We start from the raw sequence: 20,266 nt of genomic DNA, 5'->3' as shown, positions 1-20,266 counted from the left end.
GGCCGCACATGCGCAGAAGAGCCACGGGGCCGCACATGCGCAGAAGCGCCACGGAGCCGCACATGCGCAGAAGCGCCAAGGGGCCGCACATGCGCAGAAGCGCCACGGGGCCGCACATGCGCAGAAGAGCCACGGGGCCGCACATGCGCAGAAGCGTTGAAAACCCGCGCATGCGCAGAAGCACAGGAAAAAAATAATTTAAAAAATAAAAAAAATGAATTAATTTAAAAAATGAAATAAAATTAAAAAAAAAAACAAAAAAAAACATTAAAAAAAAATAAAAAAAAAAATAAAAAAAAAAATAAATAAATAATAAAAAAAAAAAAAATGTAATCTTGACCTGTAAAGTAACTTAAGCTGTCAACTAAATGTAGAGGAGTAAAAAGTACAATATATGCCTCAAAATGTAGTGGAGTAGAAGTATAAAGCTACATAAATTCTACACATTTCTTAGAGGTCCAGACTATACTTTAATATTGATGTGAACTAAAATACGAATAGCAAAAAAAAAAAGAAGACAGAAAAACAGCAAAATAAAATAAAACTTGTTTTGGCTGTAAAAAAAACGTAGATAAAGGTTAAAATGTATATATAAAAACATACATTTTGTATGTTTGAAATTCTGTGTGCAATGGATGGGAACTGTCATTTAAAATTGAACCAGTAATGCACTGTAATTGTTTTGTGTACATTACATTTTATGTAACTTTATACTTCTACTCCACTACATTTTGAGACATATATTGTACTTTTTATTCCTCTACATTTAGCTGACAGCTTTAGTTACTTTTCAGGTCAAGATTTTAAATGAAAAACATGATACATTTAAAATGATTACCCATTTTTATAAATTAAACCACTTAAAAGTTTATTAGGTAGTTAAAATAAAATATCATTTCACAGTGTGGTATTAGTACTTTTCCTGAAGTAAAGGATCTGAACACTCCTTCCACCACTGTCTTTTTTACTTCTTTACTTTGTTTTACATTTATTTTTTTTTACATTTATTTTTTTTTCTTCATTTTTATAATTATTTTTTATTTTTTCAGTAAAACGACAATTGGAAGGTGCTGGTGCATCAAAAAAATGGAGAAAATGTAATTAAATTAGGTTTTATTTCACAAAATACAATCAAAACGTTGATGAGGCTGTAAATGACAGTGAAGGCAATTTAAATAGAATCTGCAATTGCACTATTAAATTCACATCTTCATAAGGCACAGATCTGACTCCAAACTCTATTGCAGAGAAGTTCAACATGTAAAAAGCCCCTGCTTCATTAATGAGTACTGTGAATCTTGTATGACATACTGTGAAAACAAAAAAACACCTAACATTAGGCTACAGTACACTGACTTTAGAGACTTATGTCTCAGAAAACTAACTATTTTATCAGTATTTCCTGTCCATAGTTTTCATCATGCAATAAATATTATGTCCGCTGTCAGAGGCTGACATTAGAAACTTTCCCATTTCACATCAGTGTTGATGAACTGACATGAGCACCTGTTTTATACCTGCAGTAATAATCAAACCCCTTCGAAGAACACATTTAAGGGGCCAGTGTGTAGGATTTAAGGGTATCTACCTGCAAAAATTGAATATAATATTCATAATGTTTCATTTGAGTATAATCACTTGAAACTTTCATCATCATTAAATCATTGTGTTTTGATTAGCTCAGAAAAAACCCTCTCTCGTATCGTATCTACACAGAATGGGTCCTCATGTTGCACCGCCATGATTCCACAGAAGCCACTGCAGGCTCCAGAGCAGGGATGAGCAACTGGAGGCCCGGGGGCCAATTACAGCCTGCACCCTCACTTGAAGTGGTCCTCAGTACAACTACATGCATTTGAGCATTTAATCTTAAAAGTGCAGTGTAAAAAAGCACAAAATTACTTCTTGCCATTAATGTTGGTCTGCTGTTCTTGCACTGAAAAAAAAAATCATAGCAAGTGGCTATTTTTTGTTTGCTTCAAACCTTTTGTATTCCTACTTATACTGTTCTACATGCATTTGAGCATGAAATATGTTAAGTTACTGCACTGTAAACAAATTTAAAATTGCAGTTTCATCATATCTGGTTAAGTGCACGGTCCTATATGTGGCCCTGTGGTAGTGTCTGTGAAAAATTGTGGCCCCCTCCAGCATTTAAGTTGCCCATCCCTGCTCTAGAGAGGGCACATCAGAAACCTACCTCACTTGCGCTGCTGGCCTGTACCTGCAGCAACATGTAGTAATATTAATACTATATTACTTTTTCAAGAAACAAAGTAGTGCCAAGTGAAGTTTGTTTCTGATATTGCTTTCCAGAACTACCTATTCTACAATCGAACCAGCCAGAACTCCGACATCAGAGCTCAGAAAGTGAGCTAATAGTTTTGCATCCACTACACTACTGGCAACTATTTCATACAACTTAATGTCCAAATCTCAAACTATCCCTTCAATGTTTGTGAGCTATGTCCCCACCCGTAGGGAAGATGAGTTGCTCATGTGTTGCTCAATCTGAGGAGATCACATAGTTGTATGCCCCTGATCTCAATTATGTCTCGATTATTTTGAAGGAGAATTGAACTGAGACATCATTGAGATCCGGGGCATTCAACTATGAGATCTCCTCAGTTGATCCCACTTCTCAAGTATTGCTCAAATGGTTTTCTCAACTCAACCTCCTTTGTCTTAGTGATGTCTCTGTCAATTTTTTATCTTATCTCTTTTATCTTATCTCTTGCAACACAAGAGCAACTCATTTTTCCTAACCACAAAACCACAAATTGAAGCATTGTGATTCTCTTTTTGTTTCTGTACACGATATATTATTCCTCTTATTTACTGCATGGTTGCCGAAAGAAGTTAATCAACAATTTGGAAGCTGAGAAAGATGACTGCACTCCTATTCACTCTTCTACTAAATCAAGCTTTTTCTTCTTCCCTCTGTGGTGATGACACACTCTTATTTCTTAGCCAAGTGCCTTCCCTTCAAGGACAGTGAAAATGTCCTCTAAGGACTTGTGGACACACTGCAGGAATTCGTGGACGTTGCGGGCCGGGTAGCTGGACACGTTGCAGCCGATCCAGTCGTCATGGACGCCGTAGCCAACACCGAAGCCGTCAGGCACCACCGGGGCGAAGCCACCGAGGTTCACAGCTGGACTGGTGAGGGTGCTGGTGGAGAGGATGTTGTGGTTGATGGCAGCGTAGGCTGGGTCTGTGTACAGACTGGGCAGGGCTTGACCCTTTGAATTGGCCAGGTACCGCATGGCGAACAGGTGACGGTCAAAACCTTGTCCTGGTGAGAGAAATAAAGAGGGTGTGTGTGTTAAGATACAACTTATTAAACACTGGTATCAAATCTGTACTCAGTATTGTATAGAACCATACACAGGTGCATCTCAATGATTTAGAATATCATAGAAAAGTTTATTTATGTCAGTAATTTAATTCAAAAAGTGGAAATAACACATTATATAGATCCATTACACACAGAATGACACATGTCATGTCTTAATTTATTTAATTTCTTCTAATTATAAATAGTGATGTGCCAATGAAGTCTTATGAAGCATTTTCTCTGTCTTGTCTCTATCTGAGTCCACTAGATGGTGCTCTTGGTTTAAAGAAAAAGGCTCAAGCAATAGTAATTAATTGCGCTTTTAGTCCTTTGTTGAACAGAGATATAATCCCTACACCGTGTTCTGGGTCTTCCCCGAGGCCTCCTACCAGTTGCACGTGCCCGGAAGACCTGTAACGGGAGGCGCCCAGGAGGCATCCTTACCAGATGCCCAAACCACCTCAACTGGCTCCTTCTGACGCGAAGGAGCAGCGGCTCTACTCCGAGCTCCCTCCACATGTCTGAGCTCCTCACCCTATCTCTAAGGCTGAGCCCAGCCACCCTACAGAGGAAACTCATTGAGGCCGCTTGTATCCGAGATCTTGTTCTTTCAGTCACTACCCAAAGATATAAATCGAGAGCTTTGCCTTCAGGCTCAGCTCCTTCTTCACCTCGACGGTCGGGTACAACGCCCGCATCACTGCTGACGCCGCACCAAACCGTGTGTCCATCTCTCGCTTCATTCTACCCTCACTCGTGAACAAGACCCCAAGATACTTGAACTCCCTCGCTTGAGGCAGTACCTCTCTCCCCACCCAGAGGGGGCAATCCACCATTTTCTGGCAGAGAACCATGGCCTCAGACTTGGAGGTGCTGACTCTCATCCCAACCGCTTCGCACTCGGCTGCAAACCACCCCAGTGAGTGCTGGAGGTCCCGGCTTGATGAAGCCGAAAGAAACACATCATTTGCAAAAAGCAGAGATGCAATTCGAAGATCACCAAACCGGATCCCTTCCTCCCCCCGGCTGCGCCTTGAGATCCTGTCCATGAAGACCACGAACAGAATTGGAGACAAGCGGCAACCCTGGTGGAGGCCAACACCCACCGGGAACGTGTTTGATGTTTTGCCGAGAATGCGGACACAGCTCTCACTTTGGTTATATAGGGACCGGATAGCTAGTAGCAACGAGCCCGGTACCCCATATTCCCGCAGACTCCCCGAGGGACACGGTCATAAGCCTTCCCCAAGTCCACAAAACACATGCAGACTGGATGAGCAAACTCCCATGACCCCTCCAGGTGTCTTGAAAGGGTAAAGAGCTGGTCCATTGTTCCACGGCCAGGACGGAAGCCGCATTGTTCCTCCTGGACCTGAGGTTCGACAATCGGCCGGAGCGTCCTTTCCAGCACCCTGGAGTAGACTTTCCCGGGGAGGCTGAGAAGTGTAATTCCACGGTAATTGGAACACACCCTCCGGTCCCCCTTTTTGAAAATGGGAACAACCACCCCAGTCTGCCAATCCACAGGCACTGTCCCAGACCTTCACGCGACACTGAAGAGGAGTGCCAACCAGGACAGCCCAACAGTGTCCAGAGCCTTCAGCATCTCAGGGCAATCTCATCAACCTGCCCGTACCAGCCAAGACCAAAAGGTCTCCTTCTTCAGCTTGACGGCCTGCCTCAACGCTGGTGTCCACCAGCGGGTTCTTGGGTTGCCGCCACGACATGCACCGACGGCCTTCAGGCCACAGCTCCTACCAGCCGCGTCAACAATTGAGGCTTTGAACATGGCCCATTCTGACTTCATGTGCCCATGTCCTCGCCCGGGATGCTGGAGAAATCCTTCCGAAGGTGTATATTAAATATCCTGCAGACAGGGGCCTCCGCTAGACGTTCCCAGTTCACCCTCACTACACGTTTGGGTTTGCCAGGTCTGTCCAGCATCCTCCCCCGCCACCTGATCCAACTCACCACCAGGTGGTGTGATCAGTTTACAGCTCTGCTCCTCTCTTCACCCGAGTGTCCAAAACATGCGGCTGCAGATCTGACGATACGATAATGAAATCGATCATCGATCTTTGGCCTAGAGTGCTCTGGTACCAAGGACACTTATGAACAACTCTATGTTCGACCATGGTGTTCGTTATGGACAATCCGTGACTAGCACAGAAGTCCAATAACAGAACACTACTCGGGTTTAGATCGGGCAGGTCGTTCCTCCCAATCACCCCCCCTCCAGGTACCATCATCGTTACCCACTTGAGCGCTGAAGTCTCCCAGAAGAACAATAGAGTCCTCGAGTGGTATCCCTTCCAGGACACCACCCAGAGACTCCAAGAAGGCCGGGTACTCCGAACTGCTGTTTGGTGCATAAGCACAGACAACAGTCAGAGACCTTCTCCTCGCATCTTGCAGCCGCAAGGAGGCATCCCTCTCGTTCTTCGGGGAGAACTCCAACACAGCGGCGCTCAGCCGGGGGCTTGTGAGAATCCCCACACCCGCCTGACGCCCCTCACCCTGGACAACTCCGGAAAAGGAGAGAGTCCAGCCTCTCTTCAGGAGTTTGGTTCCAGAGCCCACGCTATGCGTGGAGGTGAGCCCAACAGGGTGGGAATTTCATGACGGCCATGGCCGTCGTTGCCCCGCACTTTGGCCTTGATGCCCTGTGAAAAAATGTTCAATTTACGGCCAAGGTGGCCTTTGCGCCCCTGTCAAAGTTCCAGTATAAACACAACGCTAGTGACGCGTGGTGGGCTTATGGAATTATACAGCTATCCTAGTGGTCAAACCCGACCCACTCTCCATCCTTCCAGACATGCGCATCAACACATGGCTCATTTGAATATTCAAATGAGCACAGGTAAGCTAGCGGGACAAGCTGTTTTGATATGTTGTAACTGAAGTATGTGGTAGTATTTGACTTGGTAGGACTTAACATTTACATTTTTATAGAAAGTACTATTGATAGGTAATTACCATTGTATTAGCCTATTTAAAGTTGACTTGTTAACGTTACATTTTTGCGTCATGAAACTAGCATAGCTAGCTAGTCGGGATAGCGATAACGTCTTCCCTACCTCAGGGACAAGGGCTCGACATTTAGCTGACGTAAATTTCACCTCCGCAGGTTCCTTTCTTATGGCAGGGAGGAGGCATTTCTCTTTCTTTACTCTTAGATGAACTCAGGCAGGATATTAATTTTGCCATCTTTTCAAAACAGGTTCATTTGTCATTTTCCAAAAAGGTTCTTTCTAATATATTTAATATATTGTGCACTGCACTGTGTCAGGAGAAAGTGTATCTCCGATACTTCTGTGTTTAGGTCACAGTGGTGGCTGTTGTCTTTCTCTACCAGTATTTGTCTGACTCTGCGGTTGGTGGGCCCACAGGTCAATTTCAATTTCATGATCCTAAAAACCCAGAGTCTCCCCCATACCAGGATGGTTCAACCCAACCTGTCATATGCCACCTGGCATCACCTGTCAATCACTTGAAAACTCAAAGATGGAGTTGTGGTTGAAGCGTAGCAGTTATAGTTTTAAATGGTTACGGTCACTGTTTTTACTACATTAGTTTGAATTTTTTTTTTCCGTGATGAGAAATATTTTCAATAAATTTAGTCATGGATTAACATTTAAAATGTTTGAAATTGTTTTTTTTCAAATGATTGAAGTTTGTATGTGTTTATCAGTTCCAAAGTTTAATAAATCACTGATGACACAGCGCTCTGTTTTCTGTTTTGTTTTTTTCAACCAAAAATGCTTTGCCCTGGTTAGGGCGAACGAAATAACGAAAACTGGAATTGAAAAAACATTTCCGTTAACTGAAATAAAAATAAAAACAAGAGTTTGTAAACAACAAAATTAAAAACTAAAACTAATGAAAAATTTAACTATTATAAAACTATTATATCCTTGGTCAGGGGGTACTTGGCTGAAAAAATATTTCACAGGGGCTACATCACTGAAAAAAGGTTGAGAACCACTGCTGTAGATGATAAAGTCTTATACATACCCATAGCTGCTTCCTTGGTGAGCTGCCCGTGATATTTAGAGCATTCATTCAGCATGGCTTTCAGCTGCTCCACACTGTGTTGGCCTGGCTGGCAGACAAAGGCACGTGCACACCGATCTGTGTGTACGGTGGCTGGTCGGATGGTCTCTGTGCGACCGTGCTTGAACGCTGCAGTGCTGCAGGACTCATATGTGGCTACTGTCTGTCCGTACTGCCTCAAGAAACCCATCTGAAAAGCCAGCTGGGCTATAGCATCTGGACTCAGCTTGCTCTTCTTCAACTGTTCCTTTCCACCTTTCTTGAACTCCATGGCGTCAATGGTGAGTTTCGATACAGCCGAGTCAAAGTTCTCTTTGGCTTTTTTGATGCCGTTCTCCAACTCGGCGTCCAAGTTGAACTGCAGTCTGCGGACGGCGGAGGCTGAATCCTCAGCAGCGGGAGCGGAGCCCGGGTGGACCAGCGGCTGCTCCGTCGTGTCTTTGAAGATCTCGTTCTGAAAGCGAAGCACAGCTACGCCGTCGCCCCAGGAGTGCTCGAAATTGATAGCCGCCTGTCCGTCTTTGGTGAGAATGACGCTGAAGGACTTGTCATACCAGCGGTTGCAGCCGTCGCCGTGCAGCATGTTGTGAGAGATGTGAATGTGGTCCCTCATGCTTTCATCGTCCAGACTGAGACAGAAAAGGGCGCTGTCGACCATTCGTAGATCCTCGGCGTTTCCGGCAGCTATCAGCTTGTCCCTCAGCCCGGCCCACACGTCCCTGTTCTCACTGGTCAGGACCCCGAGAGGGAAGGCGGCTGCTGGCGTCGGGTCGGTCAAAATGTACTTCAAGTGGGACTGGATCGCTGCAGGATTCACCAAATTCCCATCCCTGTCTACAATGTCAAACACATACATGTTGCCTTTCCTCATAACCAGGAGATGTCTTGCTTTGTCATCAGTGAAGAGCTCATCTCTCCCACTCTTGGGAATCCGAGTTGAGTTGAAGAGGCGAAAGTACTGAGACATATCCAGGGGGTAAGCATTCACCATGTAGGCTCCAAACCAAGACAGAGAAGACGGGACCCAGCGGATAAACTTTTTGAAGCCGTCTGTGTCACTTTTTGCTGGGTTGAGGTGGAAAACTTCCGGCTCCAGTAATCCGGCTCGCAGCGTTTTCATGAAGCGCACTGCGGAACACACCACGTTGGTCGCCCGCACGAGCTGGTCATTGTACTCCGTCTTCGGGTCAGGATTGAAGGACATGAAGGGGTTGAAGTTCAGCACCACAGAGTCGCGAGCAGACAGATACATGTCAAACCATGGTCCTAAAGAAGAGAAGTTAATCAACCAGATTTATTAGAGACCATTTGCATTTCAGATCCTCAATTTCAGGGTGATAATAAGAATGGAACTTTTACCTGAGATGTAGCTTGTGTGCTTATTGTTTTTGTCCTGAGCAACCAGTTCTTCGTGCAGCTGTTTCCCCACACTGTTCTGGAAATCTTGTGCAAGTTTCTCTGTTGTTCTAAGGATATAATTAAAATTGCCACAGGTAAGATTTACAACAATTCTACAATGTCATTTAGCAGATGCTTTTATCCAAAGCGACGTACAAATGAGAGTAATACAACACAAGCAAGAATAAAGTCAAGAAACAAAGCAAGACCAAGTGCTGTGGGTTAAGTTCGAGTCCATTAGGACACAAGTGCTCTACAGGTCGCAAGAGTGGTCAGTGCGATACTTGTCGTGTTCGTCAGTGTAGATCAAGAGTGAAGGTGTTCAGTAAAGAGTAAGTTCTTCAGTCTCTTCTTGAAGATTGAGAAGGACTCAGCAGAACGGATGGAGTTTGGAAGTTCGTTCCACCACCGGGGCACTACAGAGGAGAAGAGTCTGGTTTGAAGTAGGTTTGACGTAGAGGCCTTCAGCGGTGGAAGAGCCAGACATCTTTCACTCGAGGAGCATAGTGGACGGGAGGGTTTGTGAATCTGACCAAAGGAGTTTAGATAAGAAGGGGCTGTGCCCGTTGCTGTTTTGTAGGCAAGAGACAAGGCTTTGAATTTGATGCGGGCTTTGACCGGGAGCCAGTGCAGAGACATGAGTGACATGTGCTCTCCTGGCTCACAAAATGACCAAAAAAAGACACAAAATTACCAAAAAAAATAATTAAAGGGACCTTCCACACACAACACGGTAAAGTGCCATTCATATTAAACTCACATTAAACTTTCATATCAAGGTGAGGGCCACAAGAGTTTGAGACCCCTGATCTAGATCAAAGTCAAAGTCAGCTTTATTGTCAATTCTTCACATGTAGCAGACATACAAAGGAATCCAAAATATGTTTCTAACTATCCCACAGTGAAGACAAGACATTTCTAACACTTAAAGTAAACAGTAAAGTGCACAAGCACAGCAAATAGAGACAAACCTATCCTGACACTAAAATAGACAATAAATAAAGTGTATACAGTAGGTGAAGACATTTAAAAACAATAAGAGAATAGGAGGTCACCGTTTAAATCTAAGAAGTAGCAGCAAAGTTATGTAAATTGTAATAGTGCAATAGAGTGTAATAGATTGTCTGCCTTCTCTTAAATAGAATGAAACTAGATAGCACTTTGCTTGTGGTGCTTCAAAGTGACAAAAATACATTTGAAAAACTGCCTCTTTCCATTAATCATAGATATTCAAGATAATCCACAGATCTTATTGTGAGCAATTTCATGTTGGAAATGTTTTCTTTCTTGTATAGTTCCTTTTACCCTTCCTTATCATAATTTCAATTCTAAATAGAAAGCTAATCTAAAATAAGCTTTCAATTTCAATAATTGAAATCACAAGCAGGATGGGCAAAATGCAACATTTGACCATATGGTGTGGTATGTTACAGTAAATTACGGCAAATATATCACACTTGATACAATATAGATTATCTTTTTAAAGAAGAATTTGAAGATGTGAATTAATGTTTTCAGTGCATTTTACTGTAATTTCTGGACAAACTATACAACTACTACATATCAACAAACTATAACAAAGTCATTTTTAGCGTTTTTAGGCAGTTTGAAATTTGACCATTTTTGACAAAAAAAAAGGCATACCATGGTATGACTTTTTAAATTTGGTCCAATTGTTTTACATCACATCATAAGATGTTTTTCTGTCATTCATGGAAAACTATGCTCTAATATGTATAAACAATAATAAAGTCATTTTTACAATTTGACCATTTTTTATAATAATCGACATAATATAGTATGACTAAGTAGGGCTGAGCGATATATAGATATACATTATATACATAAAAAATATATAGATATATTTTTAAATGCTATATGAAATTAGACAATATGGGATATATTGCAATTGCAATTTTTATTTATTTCTTCTTCATATGTTCGTAATTATTTTCTCATACATGTATATATATATATATATATATATATATATATATATACACACATACACACATACATACATATATATATATATATATAGATATAGATATGTGTGTATGTGTGTGTATGTACATATATGTATATATATATATATATATATATATGTATGTGTGTATATATATTCATTCATTATCCTTAAACCCTATCCTCATATGTGTGTGTGTGTGTGTGTGTGTGTCTGTGTGTGTTTTTATATATATATATATATATATATATATATACACACACATATATATACATATATAAAATATTGTCCTATTTTATTGAATAGGCTTTTTTCATTTAAGACATTTTTTATTTAAATGTGCACTTTATGAAAATGTTTTATGAAAAACAAGTACCCATGTTCACTTAAATTAATGGTTTCAATAAAACGACTTGTGACATTTGACTGAACATTTGCTCTCATTTTGCGATAAAAATATCAAGATGTATATCATATATTGATATTCAGCCTAAATATATCGGGATATGACTTTTGGTCCATATCGCCCAGCCCTATGACTAAGATCCTAGCTCTAATCGAATCATGGATAATCCCTATTCCTTACACCTTTACCTTCTTTAACGCTTTAAGCACCGCATTCAAGAGAAGGCAGATTAACAATATATAACAATCTATACTGATAAACAGTGAATAGAAAAAAAGATTCTACACTTAACTGTCCTTTCACGTTTCCAATAATCTAATTTAAAGGGTTTATTTTCTTTCTGAAACTTACCTGAACTGGTCATCATCCAACAGAGGTCTCTGGGCTGCTAAATACCTCCTGATGGTATCCTCAAGCTTTGGTATGGGCAGCCTGAGCAATAAAAAAAACAGTGATCACAGAGAAAGTGTGGCATCTCAACAGTAATACAATACATTTATTTATCTCAATAAATTTGAATATCATAGAAAGTTTATTTATATCAGAAATCCAATTCAAAAAGTGGAAATAACACATTATATAGATCCATTACACACAGTATGAAACATTTCATGTCTTAATTTATTTAATTTCTTCTGAATATAATGATTATGGCTTACATTTAATGATGACCTAAAATTCAGTGTCTCAAAAAATTTTAATGTTACAAAAGACCAATTTTAAAAAGTATGTTTAATATGGAAAATGTTGGCCCTAAAGTATGTCCATCTATATGACTCAATACTTGGGACTTGGAAATGGACTTTTCAATGATATTCTAATGTATTGAGATGTACCTGTACACTACAGGCCAAAAGTTTGGAAGCAACTTAAATTTTCTGTTTCCAATGGCTTTTCTTCAAAAACCAGTATGTATTCTGGATTTTTGGATGTGTTTACTGCATGATCATACTTTATCTTTATTGTATTGAACCATTTTCCTCAATTTACCTTTAGGTAAACATTGATGTTACCAGACCATTGCGGAATAAATAGTAGTTTTAGTTTAGTTTAGTTTAGTTTAGTTTTAGAGTTGAGAAGATTTGGAAGAGTCACAACTTCGCTGCAAATGTAAAAAAATTTTTTTTAAAAATCACAGTTTGCATTATTCATTTGAGAGAGTTTGGATACAAAAATCCCAATAAATCTCAACTGTAGGGCTGCAACTAATGATTATTTTCATTAACGATTAATCTGTTGATTAGTATATTAGATTAGATTAGATTAATCGATTAGTTGCTTGGTCAATAAAATGTTGAAAAATATCAATCAGTGTTTCTCAAACCACAAGATGATGTCCTCAAATCTCTTGTTTTGTCCACAAACCAAAGAGATATTCAGTTTATTGTCATAAAGGAACAAAGAAACCAGAAATAGTCACATTGAAGAAGCTGAAATCAGAGAATTTGGACTTAAAAACTGTCCAAACTGCTCAAACCAATTATTCGTTTATCAAAATAGCTGACGATTAATTTAACAATCGATTATTGTTCAATTAATCGAATAATTGTTGCAGCTCTACTCAACTGTGTTCATATCTCTGATAAACTACCACAGAAATGGCTCGAATTGAAGCAGCTCAGTAAAGAAACAAGAGTTCAGATTTATACATTAAGGAAAGAAGGATACACAAAGTCTAAGCAATAAAAACGTGTTCTAATAAGTGACTCTTTATGTAATAATCACGTTTATTTTGTTGCAAAGTATAGCAATTAAACTATTATCTTTTTTTGTACAAATTTGATCTTGCTTTCAAACTTTTGACCTGTAGTGTAAATGTTTGGTGTGGGTTGATGTCCTGTCACAGCCCCCTAGTGGTCATGGTGAAACTCAAGCGTGCACTTTCACCTACATTCATCTAAAAAGCTGAATGGGTCACCTTCTTTAACTCAGAACATCTTACCACAAACACCTGACATTTCCAGAGCAGTGAACCTCCATATGAGACCACAGTTATGTTGACTGGAAGCTATAAAATGTTGGAGTATTGTGAAAACAATGTGCTCGATCTGGATCACATTAAGTTCCTTACCTGGGTAAACTCTTCTGGTAATGCATCGATGGTACAACACTTTGGTGCAGGTACTCGCCTGAAAAGCCTTTTCTGCTGCTGTAGTTTCGTTTATCGATGCCCAGAGCAGTACATCTTAAATGAATTAGGCTTCCGGATTTCCTCAAAGAGGCAGCGCACTGCATTGAAAGCAGACCGGCCATGGTGCAAACTAACAAACTGAACACCTGCTGCAGTATAATACACGTAAAGCACACCGGTTGAAGCTAACGTACTAAAGCTAAAGTCTGAAGAGAAACGTGTCACCCCTGGTAACGTTAACTACAGTTATTAGCAACTAGCATTAGCTGCCAGATTGTAAATACGACCTGTTTGTTTCTGTTTGATGCTGGTAGAGCGTTTGACCCGCGGAAATGCGTACCTCGAATATAAAATCCACAGCTGACCTGTTCTAAACAGTTAAATGGTGAGTTAGAGCAAATAAAGATGTTTATTCAAAGTATTGACAACAGGAAGTTTAACCGGCTAAACTTGTCACGTGACTACTACGTCACGTGTCACTGACGTTCACAAGCTATCTGAGGAACAGGGGCAACAAAACAAAAAGGACACCAGCTGCATGTGGTTTTATTTTCGTAACAAGAGTTTCTTCAACCTTATATGATACCTATTACTCCTAAACAGTATGCCAAAGTCGTCAATGCTGTTCCTTCTGGTCTCATGTTATTCAAGAGTCTGCTTCAACCCATCTAGTTGTAAGAATAACTGTATGATCCATGCTCTTTTTCATTGTAATATTGTTTCTGTTTCACCTGTAATATCCTACTGGAATAGTAATGTTGATAATTTATGTTGGGAAACAATCTGGTCCTTGCCTCAAAAATTATTTGTGGTTAATAAGGTGAAAGAAGTGTAATTTAAAAGTATGCATCGTTGTTACCCGGTGAGATCTTTTTTTTATTATCAAATTCAAATATGTTGATCTTGATCTAAATTGTCCCTTGTGTGACTCCCATACTGAGACTATTATCCATCTGTTGTGGAAATGTAAATATACCCGTAAACTGTTGATACAAGATATTTGCAGATTTATTTTATATAATATCACCTGTGACTTCAAGCTCCTCTTGCAAGATGTACTTTTTGGTTTTAAAATGAGTAACATTTCAGTTGAAAAAGAATATTATTTAATTAATCTAATTATAATCCTTGCTAAATTTTTCATCCATAAATGTAAATTTGCCAAAGTGAAACCTTTCTTTTGTTTCTTTTGTGTTTTATGAAAGAACTGGAGATGTACTTCAAGTCAATATCTAATGCTAATAGCAAGAAAACTATCAAAACTGTAAGAATATGCTCCCACTTCAGTATTTTTGATTCAATTTAATTTGTCTTTGCTTGTGACCCCTGGCAATTTTTATTTTTTGTATAAATATATTTTTTTTAATTATTATTTTACTACTGTTGTTATTATTTTCATTTTCTATTCATGTATTTATTTTTGTATTATTTAGATGTTTCTCAAATATTATTAATGTAATGTTTACCCTGCTACTTCTGTACTACTGCTGTATATGTTCTATAAATGAATGTGAAATAAATGTTATATATTTTTTTTAAATATCTGAGGAACAGGGGCAACAAAATAAAAAGGGCACCAACTGCATGTGGTTTTAGCCTAACACAGGTAGCCATAAACAAACAAACAAACAAACAAACAACAAAACATAACCATAGCAAACCCAGGGAGCCTATATTGTCTAATTAAGACATGATCAGGGAGTGTAAGAGGATCCATTCTGTCTCTCAGAGGCAGATTATGGTGGATTTTGCTCCCTAGCTGCCACCCAAAGAACTTCCATCTAAACGTAATAACAGTAAGGACATGGTTTCAGTAGCTTGGCCTACTTAAATAATATGTTCATAGTGATTAATTAAGTAGTATCAAATACAACAACTGCCTCTGTGATTTTCTAAGAGTACATTGTAGTGTAATCTAGGAATAGTGTCACATGTCACACAGACTGAAAGGACATTTCAATTGTTATATATATCAACTGCCAAAATAAGCTTTATGTGACACATTCACACAAAAAACTACTCTGACCAACTTCAGTGAACAAAGTTTGTTACCACATAGTCTAGGGCTAAAGTAAATATTAAAGAAATAAAATAATTGTCATACAAATTTGTCCAAGTAAATGTATATCAAGACTTATCTCTTTACTGTACCAAATTACATGCTTGATCTGCTCCCTCTCTACGAAGCATCCAGACCCCTTAGGTCATCTGGAACTGGCTTGTTGCGTGTCCCAAGAACAAGAACTAAGCGGGGTGAGGCAGCTTTCAGTTATTCTGCTCCTCACCTGTGGAACAAACTACCTGTAGATCTGAGATCTGCCCAAACGGTCTGCTCCTTTAAATCAGGACTAAAAACACTATTGTTTACTGAAGCGTACTCTTAACTTTAACACTTATCTGCTGAACTCTACTGCCCTTACCTTTTAACTATGCAATGTTTGACTTGTGCTTTTTTATTATTTTATCTCTTTTCTAATCCTGCTGTATCTTATTTTATGTTATTTGTATTTTTATTTCCATTTCCCGGTTTTAATTGACTGTTTTTACTGTTTTAAATTGTGTATTGCTGTTTTTAATGTTTATGTAAAGCACTTTGAATCACCTTGTGTTGAATTGTGCTATACTAATAAACTTGCCTTGCCTTGCCTGGCCTGGCCTTACTGTAGCTGTTTTAAAACTGCTGAGGACTTCTCTTAAAGTTGAGAAGAAATCTAACAAATTTGTTTTCAAGAATCTCATTTGTTCTCAAGTTCTATCTGAGGAAAAAACTTAAGAAGAAAGTTAAGAAAAAAAACTAAATTAAAGATACGAATTTCTTCATGAATACCGGATCTTCTTGAATGTTGTCTTAAGAGCAAAGTTAAGAAAAATGTAGCACTTAAGAAGCATTTTCTTCTTAAGAATGCTTTGTGAAGCCGGCCCCTGGAGAACATTCAAACTCCATACAGAAGAGCTTTAAGCCAGATTGAACTGTGAACCATCTATTTCTAACACATTGTGATGTGGTCTTCTGGCCAGCAGAGTGCAGTGTTATCCTGATTAGTGGCTGTTCTGGTTCGCTAAGCTGTGTGGTCTGAGCTAAAACCACACATTCACTACAGAAAGAAGCCCAGACAGAATCTTATAATAACGCAACAGCATCGCCTGGCTTCCCATATCGGGGATCAAGTTGCCATTAGACTGATGAGATTTTCTGATGTTTGCCTCCACTGGTGTACATTAAATTCACTGTCATTTACTGACCTACCTCCTTTGCACAGCCTTCTCTCAGAAATGTCAACGTTTAGATAGTCTCCTATCTGGCTGTGTGATTGTATCATATCTAGAAATTATTTTCAACAATGTAACAGTCACCGTATCTTCAACTTGTCTGAAATTAAAACAGTATGAAGTGGCTCTTGAGTGACAATCAGCAAATTGTTGTTGACATGTTAACTCTATGGAGTCTTGGGCTATTTTGTCCATTTTTGAATCCTTTTCATCTCTTTTTGTGTCTTTGGAAGTCATTTTTTTGGTCATTCTGTGTCTGTTATTGTGTCTTATTTAGTTATTTTGTGTCTTTTTTGGTCATTTTGTGTCTTTTTTAGTCATTTTGTGTCTTTTTTAGTCCTTTAGTCCAACATAAAATGTGATTTTGACTTCACTTTAAAAACACTATCATGCTCAATAAAGAATTTGAAATGTTGCAAATCTAACATATAAGAGGGTTACATCCAGTTCTATAATTTTATACTAAATATATTTGAGCTTGTCTCCAGTTTTACTTGGTAGGGCTCCACGCTGCTTTGTTTTCTAGTCTGGATGTCATCAAGAAGTCTGGATTTGGAGCTTTTGGAGACTCCAGAAGGTTAACATTGAAAAGGTTTCAGGTTTGTTAATTGGAAGCCCAAGAATAAACACAACCGGAGAAAAAAGACTGGTCTTAATGCAGCAGGCCTTTATTTTATACTCGCAGGATGTCCAGTCAGAATGTCCCGATCTCTGTAATAATTCACATTTCATCCTCTACAGAAGTTGAACTTACACGCAAACCCAGTTCTATTGGCCAGTTACCTATGAAGTCTCTTTGGAAGATTGTGACACTGTGCGCGCGTGCGCGCGTGTGTGTTGTTCTTACAGGCGCATATGGTATCTATGAGGAAAGCCTAAACATGATTGTTGTCACATCTTACTTTTCAATCAATCAGACTTTATTTGTATAGCACTTTTCATACAAGAGAGATGCAACACAAAGTGCTTCACATAAAAAGGAGAAAGTAATAATAATAATAACAAAGCATAGAAACAAGAAAACACCCTCCTCCCAACCCTCCACCCGTGACCCTCGGATATTGGGGTATCACAAATTGGATAAAATAAATTAATAAAAAAATTTAAAAAAGTAAGGTAAGATAAAATTAAAATTAAAATTAAAATTAAAAAATAAAAGGTAATATATATATATATATATATATATATATAATATATATATATATATATATATATATATATATAGATAGATAGATAGATAGATAGATAGATAGATAGATAGATAGATAGATCACTTTATTCATCCCCGAAGGGAAATTCGGTTGTCACAGCAGTCCGGTATTCAAGTACAATAAAATACAATAGAATAAAATACTGAGGTAGCATAAATAAAAACAACAATAGAAAAAAACACAGAATAGAACAATGACACTTAAGAAGTTAAAAAAAGAAGATCAGTTGGTAGGTATAAGTAAAATTATATATATATATATATATATATATATATATATATATATATATATATATATATATATATATTATACTAATAAATAGTAGTACAAATAAATAAATAAATAAAAGAGAAGATGTTCTAACACTAAGATGCATGAGCAGAAAAATCTCTAAAAATGGTTCAGGTAAAAGCCAAATTAAAAAGATAAGTCTCAAGATTGCTCTGAAAAATATGGAGTGCCTCTGATGCCCTCAGGTCTTCAGGGAGGCTGTTGACCACAGTGAGAAAATGACGCCTCACTGAGGGTTTTAGTTCTAACTTTTGGTATTATTAAAAGGCTCCCAGAAGACCTGATGGACCTCGAGGGTTCATAGGATAAAAGTAATTTAGATAAATAGGCTGGACTAAGACCATTAACAGATTTAAAAACCAATAAAAGAACATTTTGTGCTCCCACAGGCCATATCTGAGGGACAGAGAAGAGCTACAGTGGAGCGGCTTTCTTATAATTATTCAAATATAACAATATGTATACATATTTCTATCTCAGTCAGTACTCAGTTGTGGGAACATTGTCATTGTCATGATTGACCCGTTCATTACCCCTGTTATTATTTGACTGTAATGCAAGATTTGTTTGATAGATAATGATTGTGTAGGCATTGCTTTTGCAAAAATGAATACCCTGGAAGCCTCAATAGCCATGCAAACCGTATGTTACACAATGAACACATTACATAATACACCCCCTCCACCATTTTCAATCAAACCTTTTTGTATAGGGGCTAATAGCTGTGTAACCTATGACAGTTTATAGCTTGTACACTAGTGCTTAGGAATTATTTAATAAGAACTTTACAAAAATGCTCTGATTTGCTTTTGAAATAAGCACAGCAATTAAATCAGCACTTCTAAAACCAGTTTGTCTTCAAGCTTAAGCTCCTTCAATAAAATTGTCAAATGTGTTGTTTTTATTTTAATGATTTATCTTCAGCTGCTGACTTCTATTGTGTTCTCTTTATTTCTGCACAACAATCAGTGAGCAGACTCTCGAAATGTACTTGAGTTGTGCACAAAAAACATCAGGTCTACATAATTATTTTTCTGTGTTGCTCTACAATTGTGAGGCTTTTGTTTAAATCCATGTAACTATTGTCAGGATTGACTGAACTATTACCTCCCAAAAATTAAAGGGCTGTTGCGTTGGAGTTTATTATGATGTTTTACAAACCCTCAGCAAGTTTGAAGAGTTTGCTTATTGATTTTAATACAGAGAGATGAATGGAAATCAGTGGCTGCTTGCAATGGTAGAACAAAGCAGCATGGTTTTCTGCAGTATTATTGTAATGCAGTATTTATTTTATTTGTTTCAGTTGGCTTTTAGTTTCATAAAAGCTTTTATTCGTATTCTTAATGCCTATATGGCACTGCATCACATCTTCTCAATTCTAGAGGGCACTTACTTATGTTTTCTTCACATAACCCTCTAGAGTCCATGAACGCACCGGCACATTACTTCTTCATGACGTGAAGACATAAAAATGAAGCAACATTGAGTCTTGCCATCAGATTCCCTCTAAAGTTCTGGCTTGAAACTCCATACCAGATTTTTTTAGGATTATATTCGGCCAAGTAAAACCGGAGATAATGTCATATTTTACCTGTTATATGTTATATTTGCAACCTGTTGTATTCATATTTGCAATAGTTAAAATTCTGTGTATTGAATATCATTTTCAAGATCAGATTTTCTGTTTTCCTTTGTTTGTTTTGGGTTCAACATTTTTATCAAGTAAGTCAAAGTTAAAAATTAATTATCAGGACATAAAGGTGAGGTAACGCTGAAAAAACTGATACCAACATGTGTTTTTGTGTGCTTTCTAAACAGGTTTTTTAAAGGACATAATAGCCCAAGATTTCAGAGAGTTAAGGGCAAACTGGGCACGTTTTCTCCGGTGGAAGGGCACTCTAAAGCAGCTATTCTCAACCTCGGGGTCCTGACCCCAATTGGGGTCGCGAGATGATTTCTGGGGGTCACCAAATCATTTTGGAAGTCAGCTCTGTCTCCACTGAGTAAAAGTGTTCATGTGTTTTGGTCTTTTTGGTCATTTTGTGTCTCTTTTTGGTCATTTTGTGTCTTTTTTGGTCATTTTATTTCCTTTTTTTGGTCATTTTGTTTCTTTTTTTGGTCATTTTGTGTCTTTTTTTGGTCATATTGTGTCTTTTTTGGTCAGTTTGTGTATTTTTTTGATAATTTTGTGTCTTCTTTGGTC

General features: G+C 38.4%; 1 protein-coding gene across 1 annotated transcript; it reads right to left on the bottom strand.

Moving 5' to 3' along the window:
- Nucleotides 1–1,098: 1,098 nt before the first annotated feature.
- Nucleotides 1,099–13,780, bottom strand: cpt2 (carnitine palmitoyltransferase 2). Its single transcript, XM_059340598.1, has 5 exons — nt 13,232–13,780; nt 11,512–11,592; nt 8,750–8,856; nt 7,352–8,656; nt 1,099–3,295 (listed from the first exon to the last, which is right to left on the bottom strand). Exons 1-5 carry the CDS (start codon nt 13,411–13,413, stop codon nt 2,967–2,969), a joined length of 2,004 nt encoding a protein of 667 aa, XP_059196581.1. The 5' UTR covers nt 13,414–13,780; the 3' UTR covers nt 1,099–2,966.
- Nucleotides 13,781–20,266: the final 6,486 nt, after the last annotated feature.

Source organism: Centropristis striata, chromosome 9 (assembly GCF_030273125.1).
Source record: "Centropristis striata isolate RG_2023a ecotype Rhode Island chromosome 9, C.striata_1.0, whole genome shotgun sequence".
NCBI lineage: Eukaryota > Metazoa > Chordata > Actinopteri > Perciformes > Serranidae > Centropristis > Centropristis striata.
Note: the sequence above shows the minus strand (reverse complement) of the source record. Positions and strands in the feature narration are given on the sequence as shown.